Here is a 26,851-nt window from a genome sequence, read left to right as displayed (position 1 = left end):
CCAATGTGTCGCCACACAAAGACTCTCACTGGCAGGTTAAGAGGATTGCTATTAGCTAACGGGGGACACAATGACTTACTTAAATCTTAAGAAATAACATCTCTCGATTACATTGATAATAGGAATGAATCAAATTTCCCCTTGACATAATTGGAAGTGGTTCTAATTCCTCACTCGACTTGGATCCCAAAACACTAGAGAACTCACAAAAGAAGCGGCGGCGAAGAATGAAGCTTCATTTTTGAGGAGCTCGGATTAATTTATAGTTTTTTTTCGGAGAACACCTCCACAGGCGGTCGGCCAAGTCATCCTCCAGTTAGCAGAGAAGTGGAGTCAGCAGGAATTCGAAACAGAGTCTGATTCTAGAGGTATGGGCAAATGTATTCACGGGGAAAGTGTCACCGTGACACATTTCTCAGTTTTCAAACAAAGTACGTTGTTAATATCCTCTCTGAAGAGGGCGGCTCTGACGGCATCAAACACTTTTTTACGGGAGTGAAGTTGACAAAAACAGACTCTTTTTACAAGATGAGATTACAGTGAACAAAACGGAGACTCACTCGTGACTTATCGAGACTGTGTGGATATCATAGGGGAGCAGATAGATTCATGCAGCTTACAGACCTGCACTGGACTCCAGACTCAAGAATTTAGTTTTTCTCAGTGAGCCCATGTAAGAATATAGCAGGATCATTTCTGGAGAATTCCCAGCGAGTGAGTTGGGGGTGTTGATCACGTTTCTTACACACGACGGACATGAAACTGACAAAAAGGAGAATAGAAATATCTCAGGATGAAAGAAGAATGCCGTACACGCAGAGGACACTGGTTAAGATGCCGGAGACAATGAGATTTGAGAGCTTTATAATAATAATAATTGTGTGTAGTGTGACTTCTACAGCCGACTTTAAACGTTATGTCCTGCCCCCTGAATCCAATCCTCACCTAAATGCTCTCACATGTAAAAGGAATATCTGAAAGTGGCTTAAGAGTCTCATCGCCAGAATCATCAAAACTTGCCAGTTTGTACCCGAACTGTCCCTGAAGCTAATGTGGACGGTCTTTGTTTAAGGATTACAGCGACTAAAGAAAATGACACAAAACTAAATCGTGTCACACACTGAAGAATATGTCACACAATTTCACAACTTAATATGCATTCGGATGAGGTCGAATGAGAATTCATAAATAAGTGTGCATAATTTCTCTGCAGAAGTGTTAACACAGAGCAAACATCACTTATCTTCCCTGATAGCTTTGTCAAGATTGTTGTTTGCATCGGTTTTGTCCTACAAGGTTGTTTTTTTTTTGTCATGGAAATAAATGTAAAGCAGCTGACACAGAGAATCCGTTCTGAAGCGTATTTCGATTATATTATCCTTGGTTTATCAGATATGTGTGTATTCCCAGATGCTAAGCTTGTTTAATCTTCATAGTGGTGAATATAATTTTTTTGTTATATGTGCTGGCTGACTATTGTCATGAAAATGAGTGGCTCTCATTGTCGATGGAAGCCAGGGGACTGAGTTCCTTTCTCCTCTGTTACCTTGTTTGAGGGCAGCCACAGATAAGAGCATAAATCAGCGGCAGCTCGAGTGAGCTTTTGTGGACATTTTTTGTCTTTGATAAAAGGGTAATTGTTGCAATGTATTAAGTTTATTTTTCATAAAGCACGCACCATGTAATTTGCCCAATTTCCAGAATGTTACATAAATAATTCAGAGTGAAAACACTTGAAACATGCTGTGCTGATCGTTTACAGCCACTGCTTCTTAAACACACAAAGTACAATGGAGAGATTTTGGTCAGACGCTGGCGAATCCGTGTAATTTTGGAACAATATGCAGTTGAAGACAAACGAGCGTAACACTTCGGAGCCCCTGCGACTTCATGGTCGGGCCTCCGGCTCAGGAAAGAGGCCAGAAGCAGACACTGTTGACTACAGCTGCGTTTCCATTTCCCCCCCTCCTGCCAAAAGTGACATTTTAAACCAAACTCTTTCCTCCGGCAAAAGAGGATGAGCCATTCGGTCACAAGCAGCATGACACCCCTGACACAAACCGGCACACACATGGATACATGCAAAGACATGCGCGCACACCCTTGCAGCCTCTCTCTGTGTCTTCCCTGAAGTTATGTCAGTGTAATTCAGTGCCTGAAAGATCTACTATAGTCATTCTGAAGGATTTGCAACAGCTGGTGTGCGCCTCACAGATGCAGAGCATGCCAATAATCTGTTGAAATCCTTTTATTCTCCTTCTCTATCTGAAGACAGATTTAGAACAGCGCCACTTGGTCCAGATGATTGAACCTGTCTCACTGAATAACTCCTTTTTTCCCCATGGAGAGAGTTTTTCAATGGGTAGGAAGGGTGTGGGGGGGGGGGGGGGGGGGGGGCATCCTCACATTGTTTCATCTGTTTTCAATTCTGGGAATTGAAATGTAAAATGTGCAGCATCTCATGATTGCTGGTTCTCATTCTGGCACAGCGGGGACGGCGGCATAATGTGAAGACGAAATTAGAAGAAGAAGAGAGATATCTGGCGCTGTGAAGCTCTCTGTACATTTACGTTCTTGCTGCTCCAGCAAAAAGCAGTCAATTAAAACCCAGCATTGATGTGAGGATTATGCTATTAGTTGAGACCAGCATTCTCATTAGCTGCTGTGCCACTGTTGGACGGAGCTGTGTGGTGAGTGAGGGAGAGCGCTCGTCTGCCATAGTCTGATGATTATCGCTTTGAATTGCTCTCTCTGGTAAACCTCGTCTTTTTCTTCTCTCCCGCCTGTGGCCCACCTCTGTCAGCTGTCGACATCCGCCGTCAGTGCTGCTCATGAATGGAAGAAAATCATAGAAATGGTGCCTTGTAGGCATGAATGAGTGTGCGGGGGAAAGTCAATCAATTCAAGCCAACACATCACCTCCTTAGGCCTTGATATCTACGTTATAGGACAGAAATGTTAACAAAAAAATGTTTTATTTTTATTTTTATTCATACCTGTTTGACAGGGATCGCCCACTTCCAGTCATTTCCGATGACTTGTATTAACTTGTTGTTTTGGTATTTAGCTCAGACTCACCGTGGTTATTTTGGCTTTTAACCTTTGGGTTCAGAGGAAATATTGTAGCGTCCCTCAGTCACAAATCTATGAGGCGTAAACCGGTTTCGCCGACTCTTCTTTTAGCCAATGCCAAAACACCAAATCCTGCCTGGTTACAGTGTGAACTCCGTGCTAACATCCAGCTGCAGGGTAACATCTGCTCACCAACCAACAGGGACATTAACAACTGTCCTTGATTCTGCCCATCACGGTTATGCTGACTCACACAAATCACTGTCATAGGTCGCTGAGACAACTGACAGGGTTCTACCACGTTTACTGACGTCCTACGAAACCCGGTACCTTCAATAACAGTTTAATTTGAACGTGACACGATGACACTAGAACACAACATTGATCATGTAACCCAGTCCATTACAGTATGTTTACAAAGGTCTGTAGATTTAATAGATACAAGGCTTTTCCAGGTCACCACCACATTGATCCACTGGCAACAGCTTTTTCCACAATCCATTAAGATTGCAAATTCTAACCTGGTATCACTTAACATCTAGATGGTTAAATACGTAGTGACCGTGTGTCAGTCAATGTGAAGGTGCTCATTCTGAAGAGTGATTTAACTTAGCCGTCCGCTATATTTACATAATTACAACAATTTCTTTCCTTCAGCCGAGTTCTTTTAACTGCGAGGATTTATGTATGTTTTTCCCATCGTCGGGGTAACTGCGAGCGGCTGCATGTTGCTGCCTCTTCTGTAGGGTGCCACTCCGATGTGTAAACTGGGTGGCGACAGATGCGCGTACTCATTTATTCATAAACTGTGTACTCTAATTAACCAGGATATCCAGACCAACACTTGAAGCAACCACATCACTCATTTAACACTGTGATAATGCTCTCTCTCTCTCTCTCTCTCTCTCTCTCTCTCTCTCTCTCTCTCTCTCTCTCTCTCTCTCTCTCTCTCTCTCTCTCTCTCTTCTATCCCTCTCTCTAACTCACATTCGTGCAGACACATATAAAGATACACTTGGGGGCCTCGGGCTCCCTTCTGCTCTGTACATAGTGTTTTATGAGTAAAATGGAAAGTAAGTCAGACATTATCACACGATTAAGAATGGGGATTAAGATTCAAGAAGTCGAGCTAAGTTAAAGTGGTTTTTCATTGTACTAATTATATAATCTTCTCCACTCCCACGTTTACATTCTGGCACATTAAGAAAATGTCTTGAGAGTGCGTCGCGGTGTTATTCCTCCTGTTTTATCTATTTAGAAATGGCGCGAGAAGTAAAATTACAGCGCTGCATTTGCAATTTTGTCAAAAGCAGTTATTTGTGATTATCGCCCTGCCGAGGTGTGCCTCTTGCTCTCAGGCTATTAAACAGTCATACACTGTAGTGTCATTATCAGATTGTGAGAACCTCGAGACAAAAATGGATTCCTCGCTGCCATTTTCAAGTCACCCACTGCTGCCAGAAAGTGTTATTCAGGTAATTGGTGCAATTTGAGGAGACATTACATTAAAACCTGTCAGCGCCGTCTGCTTCCTCGTGGAAAAACGGCATCCATCAGAGTTTCGCCCCTCACTCATAAAGAAGGCAGAGGATGACGCCTCCTACGCCTCGTGTAAGCCCCAGCCGCTAATGGCAGAATCAGCAGGTCAGCGGCATGCGGGCAGCAGCTGCCGTGCACGTCCACACCTGATCCGTTCGGCTCCAGGACTGCTGGGCGGTCATTTGCATCTTGGCAGAGCTCAAAGCTTATTACACGATCCCCGTTGTTACATACATACAGTTAATCTGCAGAAAATTGGCTTGAAATTTAAAAAGTCCACATGGGCATTCGTGTGTGTAAATAACGAATGAAGCACGGGTCGTTTTAAAGCCTGTGTAGACAGTTGTACAGATTGAAGTAAATATATATCTGTACTGGTCGATGCAGGTGGACAGCTGAAAAAGTCTTGAGCGTGTACAGGCTGTGACTTGAGAAACCGGGATCAGAACCCTCAGTCATTTCACTTGTCAAGCACTAGTGTGTATGTGTCGTACCCCTACTTTATCTAACCACTATACTCTCGATAAACCATACTCTGATTTTCTTCAGTCCACCTTGTCAGAAACTTTGTGGTTTTGACGCACAAAATCCAACCCGAAACAAACGCTGAGCATCTGCCACAGTTCGTCACGCTTAATTGAATTAAAGAGAAGTTGTAAGTGTTTCTTTATTGTGTCTCTCCTGCAGATAACCACACCATGGCCTCCCACTCAGCAGTGAGCATTCGGATCCTGGATGTCAACGACAATCCTCCGGAACTGGCCACACCATACGAAGCCTCGATATGTGAGGACTCCAAACCAGGACAGGTAAGGTTTTCTATGTGATATATAAATTCATAAAGTCAAACTTAAAATTACAAATCAAGTTAAAGATAAATGCGGTGATCAAGTTCCTGTAGCTGCACAGTTTGTAATGAATACAGAAGTCAGGGCACTTGAAAACACTGTTGTACCAGAGGACACATTTAGATCTTACACAACATGTTTTTCGGACATAATAAAAAAATGACTGATTGGTTATGATGCTGAAAAACACATATTACTTCTGTTCCAAAGGCCAGTACCAAAAACAGCACACAGCCCACACAGCACTGAACACAGCACATTTAAATATATATATAAAATAAACAATGCTAATTATGGATATGGAGTGAGCTGAAATCGATTCAGCGGCGGATTTTATATTAGAACATCGATAATTTTGTCTTTGCATTGTACACATTAATCACAGTAGTAGATTAACACGCAGTTAATGTACTTTACACATTAAATCATTATCACAAACAAGGCATTTGCAGAGATAACTGCAAATCTATTTACACATTGTGGGAAGTATCCGTACATTAAAAAGTACACGGAAAGGAATGTAAATATATTTGATGGTTTTATTGTGTCTCAAAATGAAAACGTTAAATGACTGTTTATAAAAGCAATAGTCAGGTTTCTTAAAGTACATCACAGTTCTTGCTTGCTATAATCATTTCTCCTGTTCATACTGGGCATAAGAATATCTCCTAATGCATCTCACACCCAGATGTAAGGGCCGGGAGGTTTATATGAGAAATCAACATCAACAAAAAAATAATGAATCTTCAGTGAGCCACTCAATCAAGAAGTAAACTTCAAACTCCTCAATTATGAAGTCTATTGTCACTGGAAATATTATTTGGCAAACTTTGAGATCAATGTTAATCCCAAACTGGGGTCAGTGTCCTTTCTTCCGTGACCACATTTGACTTAGACTGACGAGTCCCAGTTAGCAGTAAGTTCTCAGGCCTTTCTTTAAATAAGTAGCATTTATTGCTTTATTCATAACCTGCATGGATATTATACAAGATGAATGACATAGACTGTTCAGTATCTTCCTTTCTTCTGCATTATCTTTCATAAAATCAACTTCACCCTGCGATACATTCATCATCAAGAATCATGAGAGTAAAACTAAATACACTGGAAGAGGTAAATCTACAATATCACACACATGAAAGGACTGAGGAGTAAAGTACTAAACGTAAGCAGGGTTATTATTATGTGACAGATTTCAACACTGATTTGTCAGAATTGTGTTTCTTCAAACTCAATTTTACATTTGAATGGAGACAGCGTTTTCTTGTCTGGATGCCATTTAACTTTCAAATGCATTTTTTTTCTCTGCATTTCTGAGTCAGAGAAATGTAGTTCTGTGTCAGGCAGTTTTCTACCTTTTTAACAATGTCACAGAAAAATCACTTATACTCTTTTTGTATACAATATCTCCCGATATATACACAGTCTAATCTGCACATATATTGACATGTCTATCTCAATATCTTCTTATACCATATACTACCTTATACAAATACAGTTTTACATAATGGTGCAGTCATCCTGTGCCACTGTCAATAACATGTCTATACAACCAATATTCTTGTAGTGAAAGGCTTATATTATGTACATATTTTGTATTTTTATATCTATTCATTTTTACTCTAATGCCTTTTTATAATTTTCATTCTCTTGTCGACCTCATTCTGCTGCTGTAACATGTGAATTTTCCCAGAGTGCGGATCAATAAAGTCTCATGTTATATTATCTTATCTTATCAAAATGTCAATCAGCGGCTGCAACAGAGTGTCATTGATTAAATTAATTAATCAACATAAAATTGTCCATCAATAGTCCGTACCGAATAAACAATGGGCATTATATGTGTAATCGATATCAGGACAAAAGACGGCAGGAGTCCACTGATCACCATTAAAAATGGGCAAAGTCATTAGGGTGTTTTATTCTTCTTACATATTCAGCCGGCCCTGAGCGAAGTTAGAGCCAATTATCATGTGCAAAGCAAAGGAATAATTAGAAAAAAATGAGGCTTTAAAGTGGGGCCTCCATGCTGGAAGCTGCATTTACATGTGTAATGAGCCCTCCTCTCCCCCCCCCCCTCCTGATCGACAGACTCTTAACCACTTATTGTCCCCCTGTGCCTCTGCAACGCCGCCCACCGGTGCCATTCTCCAACATTGTCTGGTCTTATCTCTCTCACTTCCTTCCCCTCTCCCATCTGCAAGAGCTCACATTAACCTTCAGCTCCTAATCACACGGTGATGATTAGTCTCCCAGCAAGAAGATCACTGCTGACTCCCGGCAATGTAACAGAAAAAGTTTTTCTGAACGCTCTCATTAGCCGTGAAATATTTCAGACTTCGGTGACCAAACCAAAGGAAGACATTTAAAAATACCTTCATGACAATATAAGAGTTTTTCTGTCTGTCTGTCTGTGTCCATCCATCCCTGTGTTCTGTTTTCATGAGTGGGGGGTCAACAAAAGAAAGGAACATCTGTACAAAATCGGTTCATTTTCCTTCTTTATTTTTCTATCTTCACTGCTCTTGAATTTTGGAGCTCAAGTCTCGTCTCTTCTCTATCGACTCTCTCTTTTTTGTATGTTGTTGGTCGGAGTGCTGTCTGAGACGCCTGCTGAGATTGAAAATGTGTTAGCCCCGGGTCAAAGGCTTTCCAACGCTCATTTTCAGCCTGGAGGGGTAACCACTGGAGGGCATGAAGGGAAAACATATTTCTCCTCCATGTTATTTTCAGAATAACATTTTAAAAACTGGTTTCCACTTGTTGTTGTCAGTCACTGCGTCTTTACCTTTGAAAAAGTGTGAGTGTGAGTTGTTGAGAAAATGTTTTGATTCGGAGGACTCAGTGTGTCGAGCTGGTATTTGTAGCATTTCTCCACTGATTAACAGCACAGGGCCTTTCATTCAGACTTTGGCCTTTCAAGTGTATCAATTGACTAATGATTAACTTGTATATGATATATATTTTTCTCCATTGCAGAGAGACCAATAAACATTAAAACACAGACAACTTTCGCTGCACTGGACCAACAAATTGCTTTGCAATCAGAAGTCAGTGTAATGCCGCTGAATTGCTCCCTGTCAATACCTGAGATTTTGATTCACAATACAAAATCAGAGGTGCTGGCACTCAGCACTCGTCTCAAACCTCAGGTCTCCTGAGGGGTAATTGAGCTACCCAATCAGAGCAATTTGGCCACATCAGATATTCAACCGAGCACTTGGCCTGTTTCTTTGTCTTGAAAACAGCAGCACACAATTCTTTTGGGAAAGACACGCGTCGGAGGAAGGTGACACAAAGTAGATGATACCACACAGTCATTAGGAATCAATGTCATTGATACATTAACGGAGAGATTTGACTATTTTCTACAGCACGAAGTCGATCTCTGTAACTTTAGTCATACACTAACACACACACACACACACACACACACACACACACACACACCAGCAAACACGTCCTTCATGCTCACGCACAGATCTACATTAAGGCTCCATGTTGCCAACATGTGAATGTTTACAATGAAATTAATATAAAGTTATGTAAAGACGTATTTTTTGGAAGTGACACTGTTTTTAGGTTTCTCACGAGACCAATCCTGAGCTACAGGCTTATCACACATTAATTGTTTATAACCAACAATATATTTGTTTGGTTCCAATAAACCGTTCAATTTGTAAAAGCATCAGAGAGTGAAAAACAATCTGAAATCAGGGTAAAGCAGAAGATAAAGCCAACGTCACATTGAAAGAATATCTTCAACAAACAAATACTGGTGCAACCAATTATTGTTTTTAATAATGGAACTCGGAATGGAACTGAAAATAGTCTAAAAGCAGCAAAGACTAAAATTATGTGTTTTTGGTTCTTTAGCTCTGCCGACAATTTAACTGTCACACATAAAAATAAATACATTGCAGAGGCTTCCAATTAAATGTAAAGTTAGAACATTGCTAGAATATTGTCAGATTTTTTATGGGGCTCTTTTAGTTTACAATATAAAAGGCAGAAGTCAAAAGTAGGGGGATCTGTTGAAGCAGAGGAACGTTGCCTGACATCTTAAAGCACTTTGATGTCTTCTGCTTCCCAGGATGCACTTATTTATTCAGTAAAATAAGCCGCCAAAGGAGTAAACCAGAGGCATAAGCATCAGCCAACAGATGTTTGCGTGTAAAATGAGCTTCAATTTTGTTTCAATTTAGTCTCCCCAGAATGTTTTTCATCAATTTGGAAACTTGGATACAGGGCAACGGCTCTCGGAAATGGGTATAATTAAGTCCATTTTGCTTTCACCTGCAATAGACGTCAAGCACTGTCGGGCTTTGTGCGTGTGTGTGTGTGTGTGTGTGTGTGTGTGTGTGTGTATGTGTGTGTGTGTGTGTGTGTGTGTGTGTGTGTGTGTGTGTGTGGACCAGAGAACGTGCACTTTGCTCACTTTTTTTGCTCACACCTTGCTGTTGTTGAACGGAAATCTGAAGTTAGAAAATTGTTATTCCTGCTATGTTAAGTGTCTGTTTCACATCTATCTATCTATCTATCTATCTATCTATCTATCTATCTATCTATCTATCTATCTATCTATCCATCTATCTATCTATCTATCTATCTATCCATCTATCATGTATCTATCCATCCATCAATGTGTAATCTATCTATCATCCATATATCTGTGCATCAATCCATCTGTCCGCTCTGTCCGCCCGTCCGTCCATCCGTCCGTCTATCTATCCATCCATCTATCCATCTATCCATCTATCCATCTATCCATCTAAAATACAGATACATTATGCATTTGCTTTCCCTGTTTAGATCAATATCAGTGCCTTCACTGACACGCTCTTAATATGTCAGATCAACCCCCGGTTTACTGAGCTAATGAGGAGCGCTCCATTGTCTCCGGTTGTGCGCCGTGTTATCACCCAGTCTCTTTCATGGAGTGTCAGCTCCCTGGCTCGGGTCTGGCTTTCCGTGGAACCACAGAGAAAATCAGATTAACCTAAGCCTTTTAACCGCGGTTGGGTTTGATCGCATTTGAGAGTTGGCAACACAACCTATTTTGTTTGTGTTTAGAGGGAGAATGCAAGTGGAGGGGGGGGGGGGGGTTGGCTGAGAAGTAAATAAGAAAAATGGCTAAGCAGCTTTTTTGCTTGAGGACACAGTTCAAGGCAGGGCCATGACACAAAGTGTTAAATAGCTTGTCACCTTCTATCCACGGGGCCGGGGTGTTATGCAGGTCGATGTCCTGATGGAAAGAGATAGCAGAAGAAGTAGCTTTACAGTAAGAAGGAATAAGGGAGAATGGAAGGCATGTTTAATCCATTTCTGGCACATCACTTTCTGCTTCTTCTGCACAGTAAATATGTCTCTATTTACCTATTTGATGTGAAGTTTTTCTTTTTTTGCATTGCATGTCCTTGAGGTAGAACGGTTGGCACCCCCGCTGTCTATAATAATAATGTTTTTTCAAGCGAGCAATGATGTTTCTTTTGCTTCTTCCTCCGTGAATGCCGCATTTGTTGTTTTGCCGCCAGTTACAGTTTCATGCCTTTATTCTGCTTTAAAGACCCCACAACTAAATAGGGCAACACAGCTGTTGCATTATGGGATTTTGTGTCAGAGGAGATAACCTTTTAGTAAAAATGTCAGGAAGCAACAGTGACATGTTGTGAGAGCTTTAGAGAACACTGATCGGTGCAAAATCTTTTTTTTAAAAGTTGAGAAAACATGTTATTTGTCCTCAGAAGTTTCAGGTTTGGCAAATTCCAATTTACCGGTGACTTCACGTTAGAGATTGAATTGAACTCTTTTAATGTTAATAAGTTAGAAAAGTATTTTCAATTTAAAAAATGTTTTCTTGTTCGAGACTAATTCTTCAATTCAGTGTCTCGCTTCACAACAGCTGGTTTTTATAACTTGGTCTTTTGGATGAAAATATTCTCTCAGTATTTATAGACTGCAGTTGTTCATTTTGATATCAATATAGTTGTATAAAATATTATGCATGCGATGATAAATATTATCATTATATGAACATATTTCACTCCATGATGCTTCTTTAAGTCAGTTCAGCAGATCTTTTTTATTTCTTTAACTGTAATGAGGATTTGACTGGAAGCGAGTTCTTGTCTCATTAGCAGCGAATGTGTAAAAACAGGACATAGAGGGATGTCCTGGTGGTTTCTGCCCTCGGCCTCAAACTCTCTGTTTCTCTCCCTCCGTCCCTCCCTCCCTCCATCCCTCCCTCTCACACACACACACACACACACACACACACACACACACACACACACACACACACACACACACACACTTGAACTTCTATTCACATTTATATTCATACAAATTATGTTCTGCTGTTTCGGTTAATTGCAAGTTACTCTGGATAATGGTGGTATGTAAATCCATAGAATGCAAATGTAAATCATTTTCTCCATATTATCTCATTGCTTGTAAATTTATATAAACAAAGCCAACAGTGGAGCAAAAATAATTGCCATGGTGATCGCTATGCTGAATATTCCTAATTTATTGTTTTACATAATTTATTTTCTGCCTCAATTATATTTTTGCTAGAAAGTGTAGAAGGATAGGACATGCAGGAGAGGGGGGGGGGGGTGACATGAGGCCAGAGTCTGGGTCCGAGCTTTGGGATCAGGACTCAGAACACGCGGTCTGCACTGCCTCTACCAGGGCACCAATTTCTTTTAAGATTTTAAGATGTGATGCAGTTTAACTATCTCAGCCATGTCTTGTATCAGACTAAATAATAGAAATCTTAGCTTTGTGTTGTTATTGATATTATTCGTCACAAGCTCTAAATCCATTTCTACCATCTTGCATCCACGTCTCCAATCTGCTGCGTGAACACAATCTGCGCCCATCAGGCCGTCCCTCGCCCACCTCATGGTATTTATCTGAGTAAATGCAGAGGGACAGATATCATATTGTGCCATGTGTGTAGGAGAAAAAAGGCAGGGCAGGAAGCCAAATACTAAGTATGGCCCTGGGTACCGCAGGCCTGTCAGCTCTGCCTCGCTGTCTCACAGCTGGCTGAGTGGGTCACTGCGACAGATCACCTCAGTTCGGCCATGGCGCCGCCAACCTCCAAACCCTGGGAGAGTCGGTTTGAAAATGTTAAGCCTGTCTGAAACACAAACACTGCCTTCACACACACACACAGGAGCCCAACACTTACTCACTCCATGCACATTAGAGAAATGGTGCAAAAAGGAAAACACAACAGAAGTGAATAGAAGATAAACCCCAGACAGACTTATGGTTTTGACAGAGAAGACAGCGTGACTCATTTATTCTACTCTACCCGATGCCTTTCCCTTCAGTCGTTTAATTATTAACGTCGTATTGAACGAAGCATCGGACCAGACAGACGGGTATATTCAGTATCCATCAGTAGTCTTTGTCATCCCGATGTTTACAGCAGAACGGTCTAGGTGCTTTCAATGTCTGATACGTGTCATGTTCTGCAGTTCCTCTGGTGCTTCAGTGGTTCTCTGCTGGTGCAAAGCCCTCAAGCTTAAATAAAGCTTGTCTGTGAAATCTAAAATGTCCCCAGGATGGATTTCCTGGTCCTAATTATAAAATTATGATTAAAAACAAGTCTGGTGGTGGACTTTCGGTAAATAAAAGTTCTTGTCAAGGTTGAGAAAAAACATTGATTTTTGCTAAAACTACTCCAAACTCTTTTGGCACAATGACAACACCGGGCTGCTTGTGCTTTATATTATATGGGTTTTAACCAATCACCATTTCTGTAATTTTCCTGGAGACCACGGTTTTTAATGGAATGACGACAAGATGACGACTCCATTTAAAGTAATTGTAGTGTGGATTGTCTCAGACTTTCAGTGTGAACGATGGCTGCCATCACCACCAACAGATTCCAGACAATATATCAAATAGACACTTTAATGTTTAACTGGTGTCGATCCGATAAACCATCCAGCTCGATGACCTATGCACAGACAAGTGTATTCTATATTTGCCACATATTTACAAATTGGAAAATCTCTGCAGCTAATGTGAACATACCAATTAGGACGATCATCGGAAATAAACATGTTGGTGTTTAATCTGACTCTACCCCTAAAATAATGAAACCAGCCATGCAAGTTGAATCCAGCTCAGAGATATATACAGAGAAATCAATACTTCTCCACTGGACATCATGGGGTGTCCACTTTGAAATAACTTTAGATATGACTTTTGCTCGGCTTTTTTGAAGTTGTTGTGTATTTTTCTTATTTATTCATGACCTCGTCGATGCCATGGAGAAACTTCAGATTTCTGCTACGGACGAGAAAGCCGTCTCCCTCTCGCGACCTTGACCTTGCAGGCACCTCGAGCGCGGATGGGCTGTACTTTTGGGAGAGTCCCCCCCCCCGACTAGATGCAAGAGATTTAAGGGGGTCAGGAAAGGCGACTGCTTGATAGAAATCTAATTAGGTGATTGTGCTTCAGGGAGCTTCGCTATAGCTGCTCAATAAACTCCCACACGCTCGCTCTCCTCCTCTCGCATTCCCCCCTCTCTCTCTCCCACAGCAGTTTGCGCTCACTTCGAGACGCGGCCGCCTGAGAGTCCCCCTGCTGAGGGCACAGTTGCAGAACGCGGATCACGGCTCACTTATTACATCTTCACCGCTGTTCATATTTCTTCAAAGAAATGGGTTGATAATAGAGCTTTTGCTTATGGCTTCGTTTCTTTGCTCGTTATTCTCTTACCTTCAGACGTAAAATCTGAGAGGGAGAGAGTGATGAGAGGATAAGATCAGGCCTGGGTTCGGTGTACAGCACACATTTTTCACGGATCACTCCGGACTGAGCGCTCTTCTGCTTCGTCTCAGTGGGTCTGCGCTTATGGGTGATGCAATGGAAAATAGCTGAGCAGAACAAAGGACTTCTACATGTCTGATAATTAAAAGGTTGTTAGCCCCATTAAGACACATCTAGAGAAACCATTTCACAATGCAGACCCTCTGTTAACGATGAGTTCTGTCCTGTGTGAATTTATAGATAGATAGATAGATAGATAGATAGATAGATAGATAGATAGATAGATAGATAGATAGATAGATAGATAGATAGAACTTGTATTTATCCACACATCGGGGAAATTCACTTGTTACATTTATATTCATATATTATAATACATTTAAACACAGTTATTGCATGGCAGTAGTCTCCTATGCAGTAATGAGACATGTCGCAAAAGCCAGTAATTTAGGGTTAACTGTAAAAACTAAATAAAACTACTCCCTGACCTTGCAAAACCTTTTCCGTTTCTTTACATCGACTATAAATTCACCTTTAACTTAAAATCGCATTGCACTAAAGCATTCCTCCTGGTGTACAATGAGTAATATGAGGTACAAACAGTAGTGTGGCAGGTTTGGACGCCTCATTACAGGAAATACTCTGATCCAATGCAAAAACCACACCCTTTGACCCCAATTGCACACACTGGCACTCACACTCAGATCAGGTTCATTATTCTTCCCAAACAAATGTGATGAATTTGCTTCTTTTTCTGGGGCAGCGACGCCTCGCAAACACAACACTGGTTCATCCCGAGCCATTCAATCCAATTCAATTTTGTTTGTTCGGCGCCAAATCACAGCAGGCATTATCTCAAGGCACTTTTCGTAGTAGGTCAAGACCTTTCAATATTATAGAGAGAGGAGCCCAGCGGTTCCCACGATGAGCGAGCAAAAGAGTAGAGAGCAAAATAAACAGCCTTTTAACGGGAAGAATTCCCCCAGCAGAAAGAGAGAGAGATCATGAACTGTTGTATTTAAGCACTGGTCGTTATAATGACAATAATAATTGCATTAAGGTATCAGTAATAACTCGTGTGATATAAATACGTTATAGAGAGAAAGAGAAGAGGTGCCCAGTGCATCATGGGAGTTCCCCCAGCAGTCTAAGGCTTAGTCTACGTGAGACGGCCAGAAATATAATCTTTGTATAAGAGGAAAGTTTAATGTGAATGTCAACAAAACAATTGTTTGATGCAGTTATACAGAGCTGGTTTGTGAGTGGTTAAAATTGTCTATAACTTCAAATATATGAGTTTAATCCGTTTTTAGTTGTCAAGCATAAATATTGTAAAGTAGCTGATACTAACAATAAGTCTGCTTTGTTAAAGAGAAGTGCATTTCATTTCAGTGAATGTACTTTTTGCAATATAAAGTCCTTCATGAGGTAGCATCTATTTTCACTTTTGTTCGTCTTGTTTTAATTTGTAAGAATTTAGATCTCAAGCTGGACGCTGGCGAAGGCTTGTGAGGTCACGTGTTCATTTTGAGGAACAGAGGCTGCAGCTCCTCGCGGCCATTTCCATGTACTTGCGTCTTTCTTTTGTGCGGATTTCGCAGCCTGCTGAGGAAGAAGCGTGTGATTTACCCTGAAATCATGCCACAGCGTTTTGTAATTACAAAGTAAGCCATATTATCCCAAACAGGCTCCCTGACCCTGTGAGCTGTGGGTATGACTAAGCCTGTTCCATGTCTGTGAAGTGGTTTATTGTGAAGGTGCACCGGGCCCGGAAGTGCGCTTGGCAGTTTCTTAGTCACAGTAACGCACAGAGACACGGCTCAGACTCACAATTCAGAGTTTTGTGTAAAGGTGAACGAGGCTGACAAACACAGAGACAGGAAAAATAAACTAGGTAAATAAAGCAGATGAAAGGTGAGAGGTGTATCTACACTGTTGTTGCTTGAATCATCAGTTCGCGGTCGAATGATGAATGAGCGACACATTTTTCTGGAAAGGAGAAGATGGGTACAGAGGAGGAGATAAATGCTGAGCAGGAGGAAAATCGCAGTGATAAACAGAGGGAGCAGATTGAAGAGGCGTAGAGGTGGAGGAGAATAGATCGACGGGAGGAGTTCAGTCCAGCGAATGAAGCTTAAAACGCTGCCTTCTAAAGAGGAGACTGCTTGTGTAACACCTGAGTGTTAGTTCAGTGAACTTCCCTCAATCTTATCTGATACGGCGAGCGTTTGTGGGAGCAGACAAAAGGAATTACAGCCGCCAACATCTCGTTTTAATCGCTCTGAGAAATGGCTCCGTTAGTACCGGTTCTGGAGACTGCAACCAAAAGAGGAAAACGATGGCAGAGTCCTATTTTACTGCAACAAATACTAGAAATGCAGATGTTATTTCCACAGTGCTGTAGGGAACCAGTCAGCTCTTACAGCGGTAGCCACTGGAAAATCAACTAGACAAATGGAGTTGATGTGTTATTCAAACAAAGAATATGTAACTTTGGCCACTAGGGGCCTCTCGATCAAAACAACAACAAAAGACATAATTTAAGGACGTTGTGAAGAAGCGTGGGATCATGGGAGTTGCTGATGAAAATTCAGGTGCAAATCATTTTCACGGATGAGGTCAAGTATTCATGTTTTATTCACATAACGTTGCAACCGGCAAAGAATAATCATGATCCATTACAAGGGCTCTATAAGAACAGCCAACTTGACAACTGGCTAGCAGTGTGTGTTTTCCTTAAAGTCATAAGTCGTACATGAAACGTCTCGTTACCTTGAAAAAAATTGGGGGATTTCTCTTGGTTTGAACATTGTTGGAAAAATTCTGGATATTGTAAGACCACACGTCAACAAATCATATACTTACAGTCATTTTTAGATACTTGTATGAAGAGATGTTAATAATATAATATTTGTACTAAAATAGTACTAATTTATCTAAGCATCTGAGGCAAAATCTCAACCTCTCTGTGAAAAACTCCTTTTTTACACTAAGAAATACAACAGTTTTCCTCAGCTCCAAGCAAGCAAGCATTCTTCAAATTACCGTCTTCCTCATCAGACTGATGTGAGACTAGTAAAGATTTTGCAACAACATGCTGTATTTTTTGGGGGGGGAAATTGACTTACAATTAAAAATATTATTGGGTTTCTCTTCACACACACTTTACAAGATTAAACTTTTAAGACACTGTGATAAAATGCAGCCGAACAGCACAGGGGGGGGAGTTTCTGCTTCCTGCTGTTACAGCCCGTCACCTACCTCATCATTGTTGTGTCCGCTGTCTCAGCTAATGCAGGAATCGGTGAGTCAGCCATAGTGACGTCACAGCCTGAAGCCTCTGTGCCAGAAGTGTTGTGGCCTCGTTGGGAAACGTGTCTCTGCTGCCGGGCCGTTCAATGGGTCTGGGTCACAGGATCCTCTGAGCGCACGGCTACATTTTGAGATATATTCTGTATCTTTGAGGAAACCTTACTATACATTTTAAGTTTAAACAAGATGAACGTCATGTTGTTTGTCTCCAGTGATTCTTCTTTCCGGCAAGTTGAAGTTCTAGCGTCCCTTGTTGGCCGAAGCAAATAATGAACCTGCACATTTGTCTATATGCTTTAGAATTGTTAAAGATATTTACTCCGTCTGGGAAAAGATTCATGGGGGAAATCAAGATTTTTTTTTCTTTGAGTTGAAGTGTCTTATACTGACTACATTTTGATATTGAAATAGCTTTTATCTTTCCTAAATAAGTGTTGTAGCAAATATTGTTTTTGAAAATGTCCAACTAAAGCAAATTACATACATCCGTCTCTGAACATTGTTTCACATCTGTTCATCAGTAAATCAGACACCATAATTCCATTTTTATAATATTACGAACAATATGTGTTATTAGTATTTCTCCTTGTTGAGATGTGTGTTTGGTTTGTTTTTGCTCATTTCCTCACCATCGTTTTCTCCTTAAATGTCTCTCTTAGTGTATCTTTGTGTGTGTGCGTATAAAATTAAAATACAAGTCCAAATTAAAAGAATTAAGTTACTTTAAAAAAACAAATTAAAAAAATTGTGTATTTTTCCTGCACTGTTCATTTTCTACAACTTGTTTATCCGGAGTCAATTTTTGCTTCTTTTTCATGAGCATGTGCAGTAAACGAATGTGAGGAAAATCTAAATTTCAAGAAAAATGTGGACTCGTACACTGTGTGCCAGCAGAGGAAACACGGACGAAGGCTGCGAAGTGAAAATATAATTTATCAGTCGGTGGTTTGATGCCGGCTGCGGAGTAATAGGATGAGAGGAGGATGAATCGTCACTGAGAGGCCTGTGTTTGGGTGAAAGGATCTCCAGGGACTGTTAGAAGCTGTTCAGCTCACTCTGAATCCTATCTCACCTTATTGTGTCCACACAAAGTTCTGGAAATTGGATCTTATTTGAGTTTTATCTGTGAATGTGGATTACTACCATTGCATTAGATAGGAGGACGACACCCTCGCCGAGTGCCGGTGTCTTCTGTTCCCCTGAACATTAGCATTTTCACTTTGCTCCCTCTCAGAGCTAAACGTGGCAGCCTCACACACTATCTCTGTCCTTCTGGGTTCAAAAAGAGGCTTTTCAGGAAGGTACTTTATAACGGTTTTGTATTTCTAACATCAAGACATTTTTGTATTACTGTGTCAACTTCCTGGACAAAGACGTTTTTTTTAAAAAATCTCTTTGAGACTGTGCCACCCTTTGAACTGCACTTTCATGGGAAACCTTCTGTGTCTTCTGCATCCGAGTACATTCACTCCACCTCACTCCCTCCCCCATGAAAGCAGCATTTGAAATGTAAAGTTTCAGTGCTTTCTATATTCATTTCCTTGTTCCTGTTGAGTGGATCTGATAGAAAATCTAACCTGTTTTTTTCTTCTTCTTGTTCTTGTCCTTCTCTGTCCTTTCCCACTCTGGTCGCCCCTCTGTCTTTAGCTAATTCACACCATCAGTGTGGTGGATAGAGACGAGCCACAAACTGGACATCGCTTCTTCTTCACCCTGGCGCCCGAGGCTTCCAGCAATCGACACTTCACCCTGTGGGATGTTAAAGGTGAGAGGCCACATCGGGGTGAAGGAGCATATTTGAGTAGCTCATGGCACAATTTGATGTTAAATAACAACAAGTATATATGGAATTTCCAGGCCAGTGTGGTACAGTGGGCGTCCAGTCCGTCCCAGCCTTTTGGGATTATTCATTCGGTCACAGATTCATCTCCTTGTCCGGTCCCATTCTCACTTTTTCATTTGTACATGATTGAATGCAAATTTTAAAATGTGCAGGAGTACAGCAACACATTTCCCCTGACTCAAATGTTGGAGATCACGATAAAGCTCGTAAAGACAGATAGAGTTTAAAATGATTTCTGCATTCCCCCCAGTGATTGGCAGTCTGACAGTCTGGCGAAGTGCTTAAGGGTGTTCTGTCAATGTAGACCTTAAGGCAGTATTGAGTTAGTTTGAAAGACTGCTGCTCCCAAGACTTCAAAAACACATTGTCTGAATACTCGCTGGTAATTTCGACGTCTTAGTTTCCTCACTCAGGTGCCAGCTGGTTGACATTTTAACACGAAACATATCATAGAGAACACTGTGGGAAGCTTTTTGACAATTTCAAGAGACTTTTCAGAGTCTGCGATTTAGAGGTCACCTCATTATCAGGCGGATTTTTTAAATTATTTAATTTCATATAAAACACCACCTGTTCTGGTGCTGCAAGCAGCCTGACATTTTTTCATTTGATCACATGCCCCTGCATGTGTGACACTCTGTACTTGCAGACAAGACAATTTTTGACAGTTCTTCTTGTTTAAAGTTTGCTTCAGTATTTGAGGTTAAACGCTTTGCAGAGCATTGTTTCCACACGGTAGGGGGATTTGATCTGAATGTCATTATCCTTGAAATAAATTACTGAGCACTACACAGAAGTTTCTCTCGATTCCTCTTAAACACGATGTCAACAGCTTATGTAATTTTCTGAAGTGTCATCAAATTGTTTTTCTGCGAAAACACACACAGTTTTATGTCAGTATCTGCACAGCGTAGGAAAACATTAAAATCACTTTTCCCCTGTGATGACTCGGCTTTGTCAGGAAGAGGTTGTTTTTTTTCATGCTCGTCTGTTTTTGCAAACATGCTTGCAGATCCCACGTTTAGCAATGTGTACCTAAGTGAATGTGACATCTGGTTAAATCAAGATTGATCTGACACCAGGAAAATGTCAGGGGAGCAGCCTGAGCTTGGGAAATGTCACAGTGCGGAGGCTGCGGCGTTCTCCTGAAGTCGTGACGCTCACATGCACGTGAAAGCATAAACGAATAACCCAAGCCTTGTATAACGTATAAACACATTCTATTTAAAGTATACACGCGGTTTGCTTTTTCTTTCTCTCCTTCACACAAAGAGCAAACGCACAAACAACGTATATAATGTACACATGCACAAACACCATTATCTTTTTCCACTTCAGCGTGTGATGTGATGTGATGTGTGTAGATGTGCGTCTACATGCAAGAGTGAAATAGTGTTTATGTTGAGGAGACTCTATGACTTAGTGCCTAACCTAAAATAGTAAAATATGAACGTTAAAACCAAGTCTTAACCATCGAACGGATTGAATTTGCATGTAATGACCTAAATGTCCTCAGAGACATGGACTCATACACACACACAGTTGTAAAAACAAAATATATATTCATTAATATACCTTATTTACCAAGACAAACACTATTGCTGATCCTGTTTATAGATTTATTTTGAAAGACACAGAACCCCACACAGACTTTTCATCCTCCCGCCCTCTTTTTCTCCACTCCGGTGTCTCTTTTCATGGACACATTTGTCAACCTGTCACTTTCAATCTGTCACTTCTTCTTTTCCCTATCATGGCCTCACATCGTGTTCCGTCTCTAAGCCGTGACACACGAGGATGAACAGCCATTCTTTTTTTTCCCCCGTGTTGCTAAAACACTACCTGTGCTCATGTCCCTAACGTCCCTGTTTAAAAAGCAATGTAATGTGATATGAGGCTGGTGGAAAAAAAAGATAGAAATTTACTTTACATATCATGTGAAATATGGCTATTGAGGGTTTTGATTTGAAACTGCAACAGATGCCACCGTCTGTGTGTATTCAGCCCTGGAAAGAGAACGCCGTGTAAAAGTCAAAATGACAAAGTCAGCGGTGTAACGTTCCCGTACATAAACGGTAATATGAAGATTGTTCTACACGTGCCAGAGGAGCTCCGGGGCGACATGGATAATGGTGATATATGTTCTGGAGATGGATTGCTCGGTATCCTTTATGCAAGTCTACCCACAAAGCGGCTCCCACTCTATTTGTCAAAGCCTCCTCCTGTATTCTACGTTACATTTATCCATGTCTCTGGCAGAGAAGTTTAATTTCAAACAGTGGCTCCCTCACTCATTTTTTTTTATGTTTGCTAGATAAAAATGAATCGCACGAAAGCTGCTCACAGTGAAGTCATTTAACCCCGAGTTGACTCGACAGCCTTTCTTTTGGAGTCCGTGAACTGTGGCTTTTTGAAAACGATTTAGTCAGTGTTTATTCTTTTATTCACGGCTCCGGCACTCGATCATTTACTTGAGGTTGTTTTCATTGTTGCTTTTGAATCAAATGTCAAACATCTTCCATTTCTGAAAAGTATGATTTGCCTTGATATCTTAGTAACGATCAACTGTGTCTTTTTTTATATTTTCCTCGATCAGTAAGTACAGTCTTGAGTTGAGGGGAGTAAAAAACAACCAGGGTCATAAAAGCACTCACTGGATTGAGATCATAAATTTTAAAGCAGCGAGGTAAAAGAAGAAAAAAAAGAAACGCACATCAGCGAGCAGACGAAAAGGTTTTGTTCTTCAAACATTGAATCACTCATGTGCAATCCTCTGCTGTGTCTTGTCTCCGATCCTTCCCCCGACCCCAATGCACTCCCACCGCCACCCAGACAACACGGCCGGCATCCGGACCCAGCGGTCAGGCTTCAACCGCCACGAGCAGAATGTGTACTTCCTGCCGATCCTGGTGGTCGACAGCGGGCCTCCCTCCCTGAGCTCCACAGGCACCCTGACCATCCACGTCTGCGGCTGCGACACTGGTGAGAACTAGACTGCGGGAGCTGCACCATTACTAACATTATCGTCACTGTCACCTTTCTGCAGCAGCAGCAGCAGCAGCACAGCGGAAAAGGTCATCTACATGACATTGTTTTGGTCAGCAAACAGTTCTTATCAGCTTATGTTTGCGGGAAAAAAAATATCACACGGCCATAAATCTGCAGACAAATGGCCCTTGAGTGAATTTCGGCCGGATGGAGATACAATGCATGCATGATAACACACAGTTTTTTTCTTTTCTCTTGATAAAACAGTGATTAATCCTTGTCCAGTAAACAGAATCATAACCTGTGTTGAATACGTTCAGAAATATACTGTGTTTTTATTTATTTTTTTCCTGTCAACACAGACGGAGCCATCCAGTCCTGCAATGCCACAGCCTATGTAATGAGTGCTGCTCTCAGCCCTGGGGCGCTTATAGCACTACTGGTCTGCATGCTCATCCTCATAGGTAAGGATGTACTCATATATATATATATATATATATATATATATGGATGGATGGATGGACGGATGGATGATGGATGGATAACCACAATTGATAAGAATTGCTTTTCTGGGGTCAACTACTGGAGCAGGTCCAGCAGGAGCATGGGGTTCAATAGGGACAGGTTCCCTTAAAAGAGGCAAGTCTGAGGGAAAAGACTGTATATGACTTCATGTCTTCTGCTCATAAATTCATGCACGAGAACATGTGTCTTTTAATGGATTGACCAGATTTAGAAGTTATCTATATTTCATGAATGAAATTGCGCATGCAGTGGCAGGAAAAAAAACCAAGACGAATGACATAAATAAAAAACAATCAATTTTTCATCTCTCTTTCACGAGTGGCTCTCCCGTTTGATATTTTGTTTGCTTCAGTTATGAGAAGAGAGCTTTTGTTTAAAGAGCCGGGCAAACATGATATCTGGGTGTATGAATGATACCGAGCGACTTTGATCCTCTGAACACAGACGGAATGAATGGGAGTAAAGTGGAGGGGGGGGGGGGGGAGAGCAAACAGGCGAAAGAGCTGCCTCAGCAGTTGTATCCCCCTGGAACAGTAGGGCTTTAAGTAAGAAAAGCTTTCCAGACATTCTTTGATATATTTTTATATATTTATATATATATATATATATATACACAGACACACGCACACACATGCACATAACACACACATGCACGCACATGCTCACCCTCTCAGGGAATGAAGAGGTTTGGTATTGTCATATTTGAAAATTTTATGAGTTGCCTTCTCCCTCTCCCCCTCCTGCACATCTCTGCATCCCACTCCTCAGTGACAGCGAGAAACGACATCGCTGTCATGTTGTTTTGTCTCCCCCGCTCCTGCCTCTACACATTTTTACACCGTGCCGGCAGTGAATGATGGACGATGTGACAGGAGGCAGCAGTTACCGAGGCTTGACTTTGCTTTGTGTTTTGTTTAAGAGCTCTCCTAATGAGGGCTGTTAAACCTCTGTCTCCATTGACCAAACCATCCACTGTAGTGAACTTCAAAAGCCGAGCATAATTTATTTATCGTGGCTTTTAGAGCCTCAACAAAAAATGTTATGTTCAAATCTGAGGCAGCCTCTGCTGGCTATAAAAAAAAAAGAAGAAAACTGTGTTTGCAGTGTGCGGTGGTTTTGGTATCCTGGGACAGATGACATCCTCTCCAAGGCCTGAGTAAAAAACTATTATTTGAACTTTAAAAGCTCAACCCTGTGCAGGGACGTGCATGGGACAATTTATTTTTCTAAACAGGAGAAGCAGACGTATCACACTTGTGCCAAAGACTTTCAAAATGTTGGTATCGTCTCATGAGCCATTTTGATTCCATTAATGAAACTAGTGCAGTGCCCGTTCTCAACCTGCCTGTTTGGAAAAGGCTGATGCTCGGCCTGTGTTAATGCTCCTGTGCCTGATTCTGAATTATTCATTATATACTGTCACTTATTGTTTGCATGGAGGTTGTTGTCTGCAGAGCTTTTTACGAACAGTCTAGAGTGAAAACATTGTGTCCATCCTACCTGGTTTATCTGCATTGAAGGATTAATAGTCAAGTGTTGTTGCCGTGACTGAGATCAGCTCCTGTGCCGTGTGTCTGTGTCTCAGTCCAATGTGATGAAATGAAAATAATCAAATTATCAAAATGATCTGGTGGCAATTTTGAGCCACAGTTAGATCCCACTGCTGCAGTTTATCCAGGCACCTAGAAGAAGACGTTTTATTTTTGTTAGCACGCTGCCCCGCCCCCACGGACTGCAACAGAGCGCTGTTAATTGAATTTTCATTGATATTGAATATATTGCATGTCCGAACTGCACTGAACTTGGCACCGAACACTTTCTTCTGTGTGAAGCTGATAAGATGACCGGTTCCTGATACATGCATTCCACATACAGACAGACAGACCGACATTTGGTAGACGGTGCCGTGTTGATTCCAGTAGTCAGGGACTCTAATCGGTGCTAAGCCCATGCCACTCGGAGTGACTGATTGGTTAGAAATGGACCGAACGCGCCTCATCAACACTCTGAAGTACAGGCTAAGTCCGAGCACTTGGCTTCTGCCAGTCATCACGTCGATGGTAAGATCTCAGGGCTGCAGGCATCAGCAGGGTCGAGCTGTGTGTTCTGAAAAACAGACGGGAGCGCGGCGGCAATCTCATCATTCCCATCGCACATTGCCCGATACTTTCCTGTCCTTCCTTTACCTAACCCTGCACACGCACACGCACACACACACACACACACACACACACACACACACACACACACATTTCGTACGTGTCCACTCACGAATGCTAAGCACACATCCACACACTAAATCAGTCGTCACCTATTCACTGCAATGCAATCCATTCTCTCTTAGCACCATTACTGCGTGCACCTCGTCTCCTCTCACACACACACACACACACACACACACACACACACACACACACACACACACACACACACACACACACACACACACACACACACACACACACACACACACACACACACACACACACACACACACACACACACACCACACACACACCACACGCAACGACTGCCTAACCAGCCAGCCAGCACTGCCTCTCTCGTGAGACTGGACCACCTCTATTACATCAATTGTTGGATGATGAGAAAAATGAAAACAAATTTCTGCCTAATTACCTTACAAACAAACAGTCCCTCCATCAGCTCATTTATAGGCCTGATGTGATGAATCCATTCCACCGCGCCGCAGCATCTGCATGCATCCATTCCAATTACCTCCCATCTGCTTGCAATGAACTCCTGGGTGGGGGCAACCAGCGCAGCCCAAGGGTAAATTAACCGTCTTGTCAGGAACACTCCCCGCAACATCTGTACACAAGGGGACCTGCTTTGTACGTATAGGAGGCAGCTATACACACATGTCCACACATGCTTCCTACAAAGGTAAGATCTGTACAGCGGCGTTGTATTAAGATTGCCTGAGGCGGGCTAATCTCCAAGTTAAATAGCTTTTCAGTGGCTTACAGTTCAAGCAGCCGTATACATAGCAGGTAGTCACATGTTATCAGTGAGGAAGTGAGGTTATCTGATCGTCTGCTGCGTCCCTCAGATCTGCCACAGACTCCTTTTAACAGCGATTACTGAAGAAACAGCTGATCTGCACGTATGAGGGAGTTCATAACATCAAGTTTTCTTCCTTCCTCTTACTCTCCTCATTAGACTGAATTAAGAGTGATTGTCTTAGCGCTCGTTTAGTATGCACGGCAGCGCGCGCCGCAATTTACCACAAACCATGACTGTTTCCTCCGACCCAGTGGCAATTACTTCACCCCATTCACGGCGGAGAAGAATAAGCACAATAGTTACAGACACCTCTCTCCCAACGGAGCCCGGCTAACAATGTAAGAGAAGAACGCCCGTACGTTATCAGGCAGAGATCCTGCGTGAAGTCCCCATTCAAGATCAGCACGGCTCATTACACGGGCGCCGCTTTCTGGGAAAGCAACACACGGGGCGTTTTCACGATGCAAGTTATTTCTCAGACCATTTACAAGATCATTTGTAAACATCATACGCTTGAAACTGTTGCTTTGCTCCGGAGAAAGAAAAGAGCCGGAAAAAGGAAAGCGGAGGTGAAATATGGTGTTTTACTGTCACATCCTGACTTTGAAGGTCACTTTGTAAGAACACATTCGTCCACGGGCTTTTTTTCATGCATATTAATACATGTGCTTGAACGTGTACATTTCCTGTACACAGCCGATGTGAGGTCCTGACATTGATGTAGTTTGACTTTACCGGTGGGTTTTCGGAGCATCAAACAATGCCTGTATAATTGATGGTCTTTATATCTCTGTGGGCTTGTAGGCATTTGTTTTAGGCAACAGGCTATCTGTTCCAGAAGATGCATGGTGCCGACCGGTTAATGATCTCTATAAATGTCCCCTCACTGGCATCCCTTTCAGGGGAG

At 41.8% G+C, this 26,851-nt stretch overlaps 1 protein-coding gene across 2 annotated transcripts in view; it reads left to right on the top strand.

The window, feature by feature from the left end:
• Positions 1-26,851, top strand: part of LOC117761766 (cadherin-22-like) — a 146,649-nt gene that overhangs the window by 116,119 nt on the left and 3,679 nt on the right. For both annotated transcript variants that reach the window (XM_034585980.1, XM_034585978.1), the window contains 4 exons: positions 5,299-5,420; positions 19,212-19,329; positions 22,240-22,389; positions 22,758-22,859. In XM_034585980.1, coding sequence (XP_034441871.1) covers positions 5,299-5,420; positions 19,212-19,329; positions 22,240-22,389; positions 22,758-22,859 — 492 coding nt within the window. The remainder of the gene's footprint in view (positions 1-5,298; positions 5,421-19,211; positions 19,330-22,239; positions 22,390-22,757; positions 22,860-26,851) is intronic.

The sequence above is a fragment of the Hippoglossus hippoglossus genome, chromosome 5, assembly GCF_009819705.1.
Source record: "Hippoglossus hippoglossus isolate fHipHip1 chromosome 5, fHipHip1.pri, whole genome shotgun sequence".
Classification (NCBI taxonomy): Eukaryota; Metazoa; Chordata; class Actinopteri; order Pleuronectiformes; family Pleuronectidae; genus Hippoglossus; species Hippoglossus hippoglossus.
The sequence above is the reverse complement of the archived record's forward strand: the minus strand, read 5'-3'. Positions and strand labels throughout refer to the sequence as shown.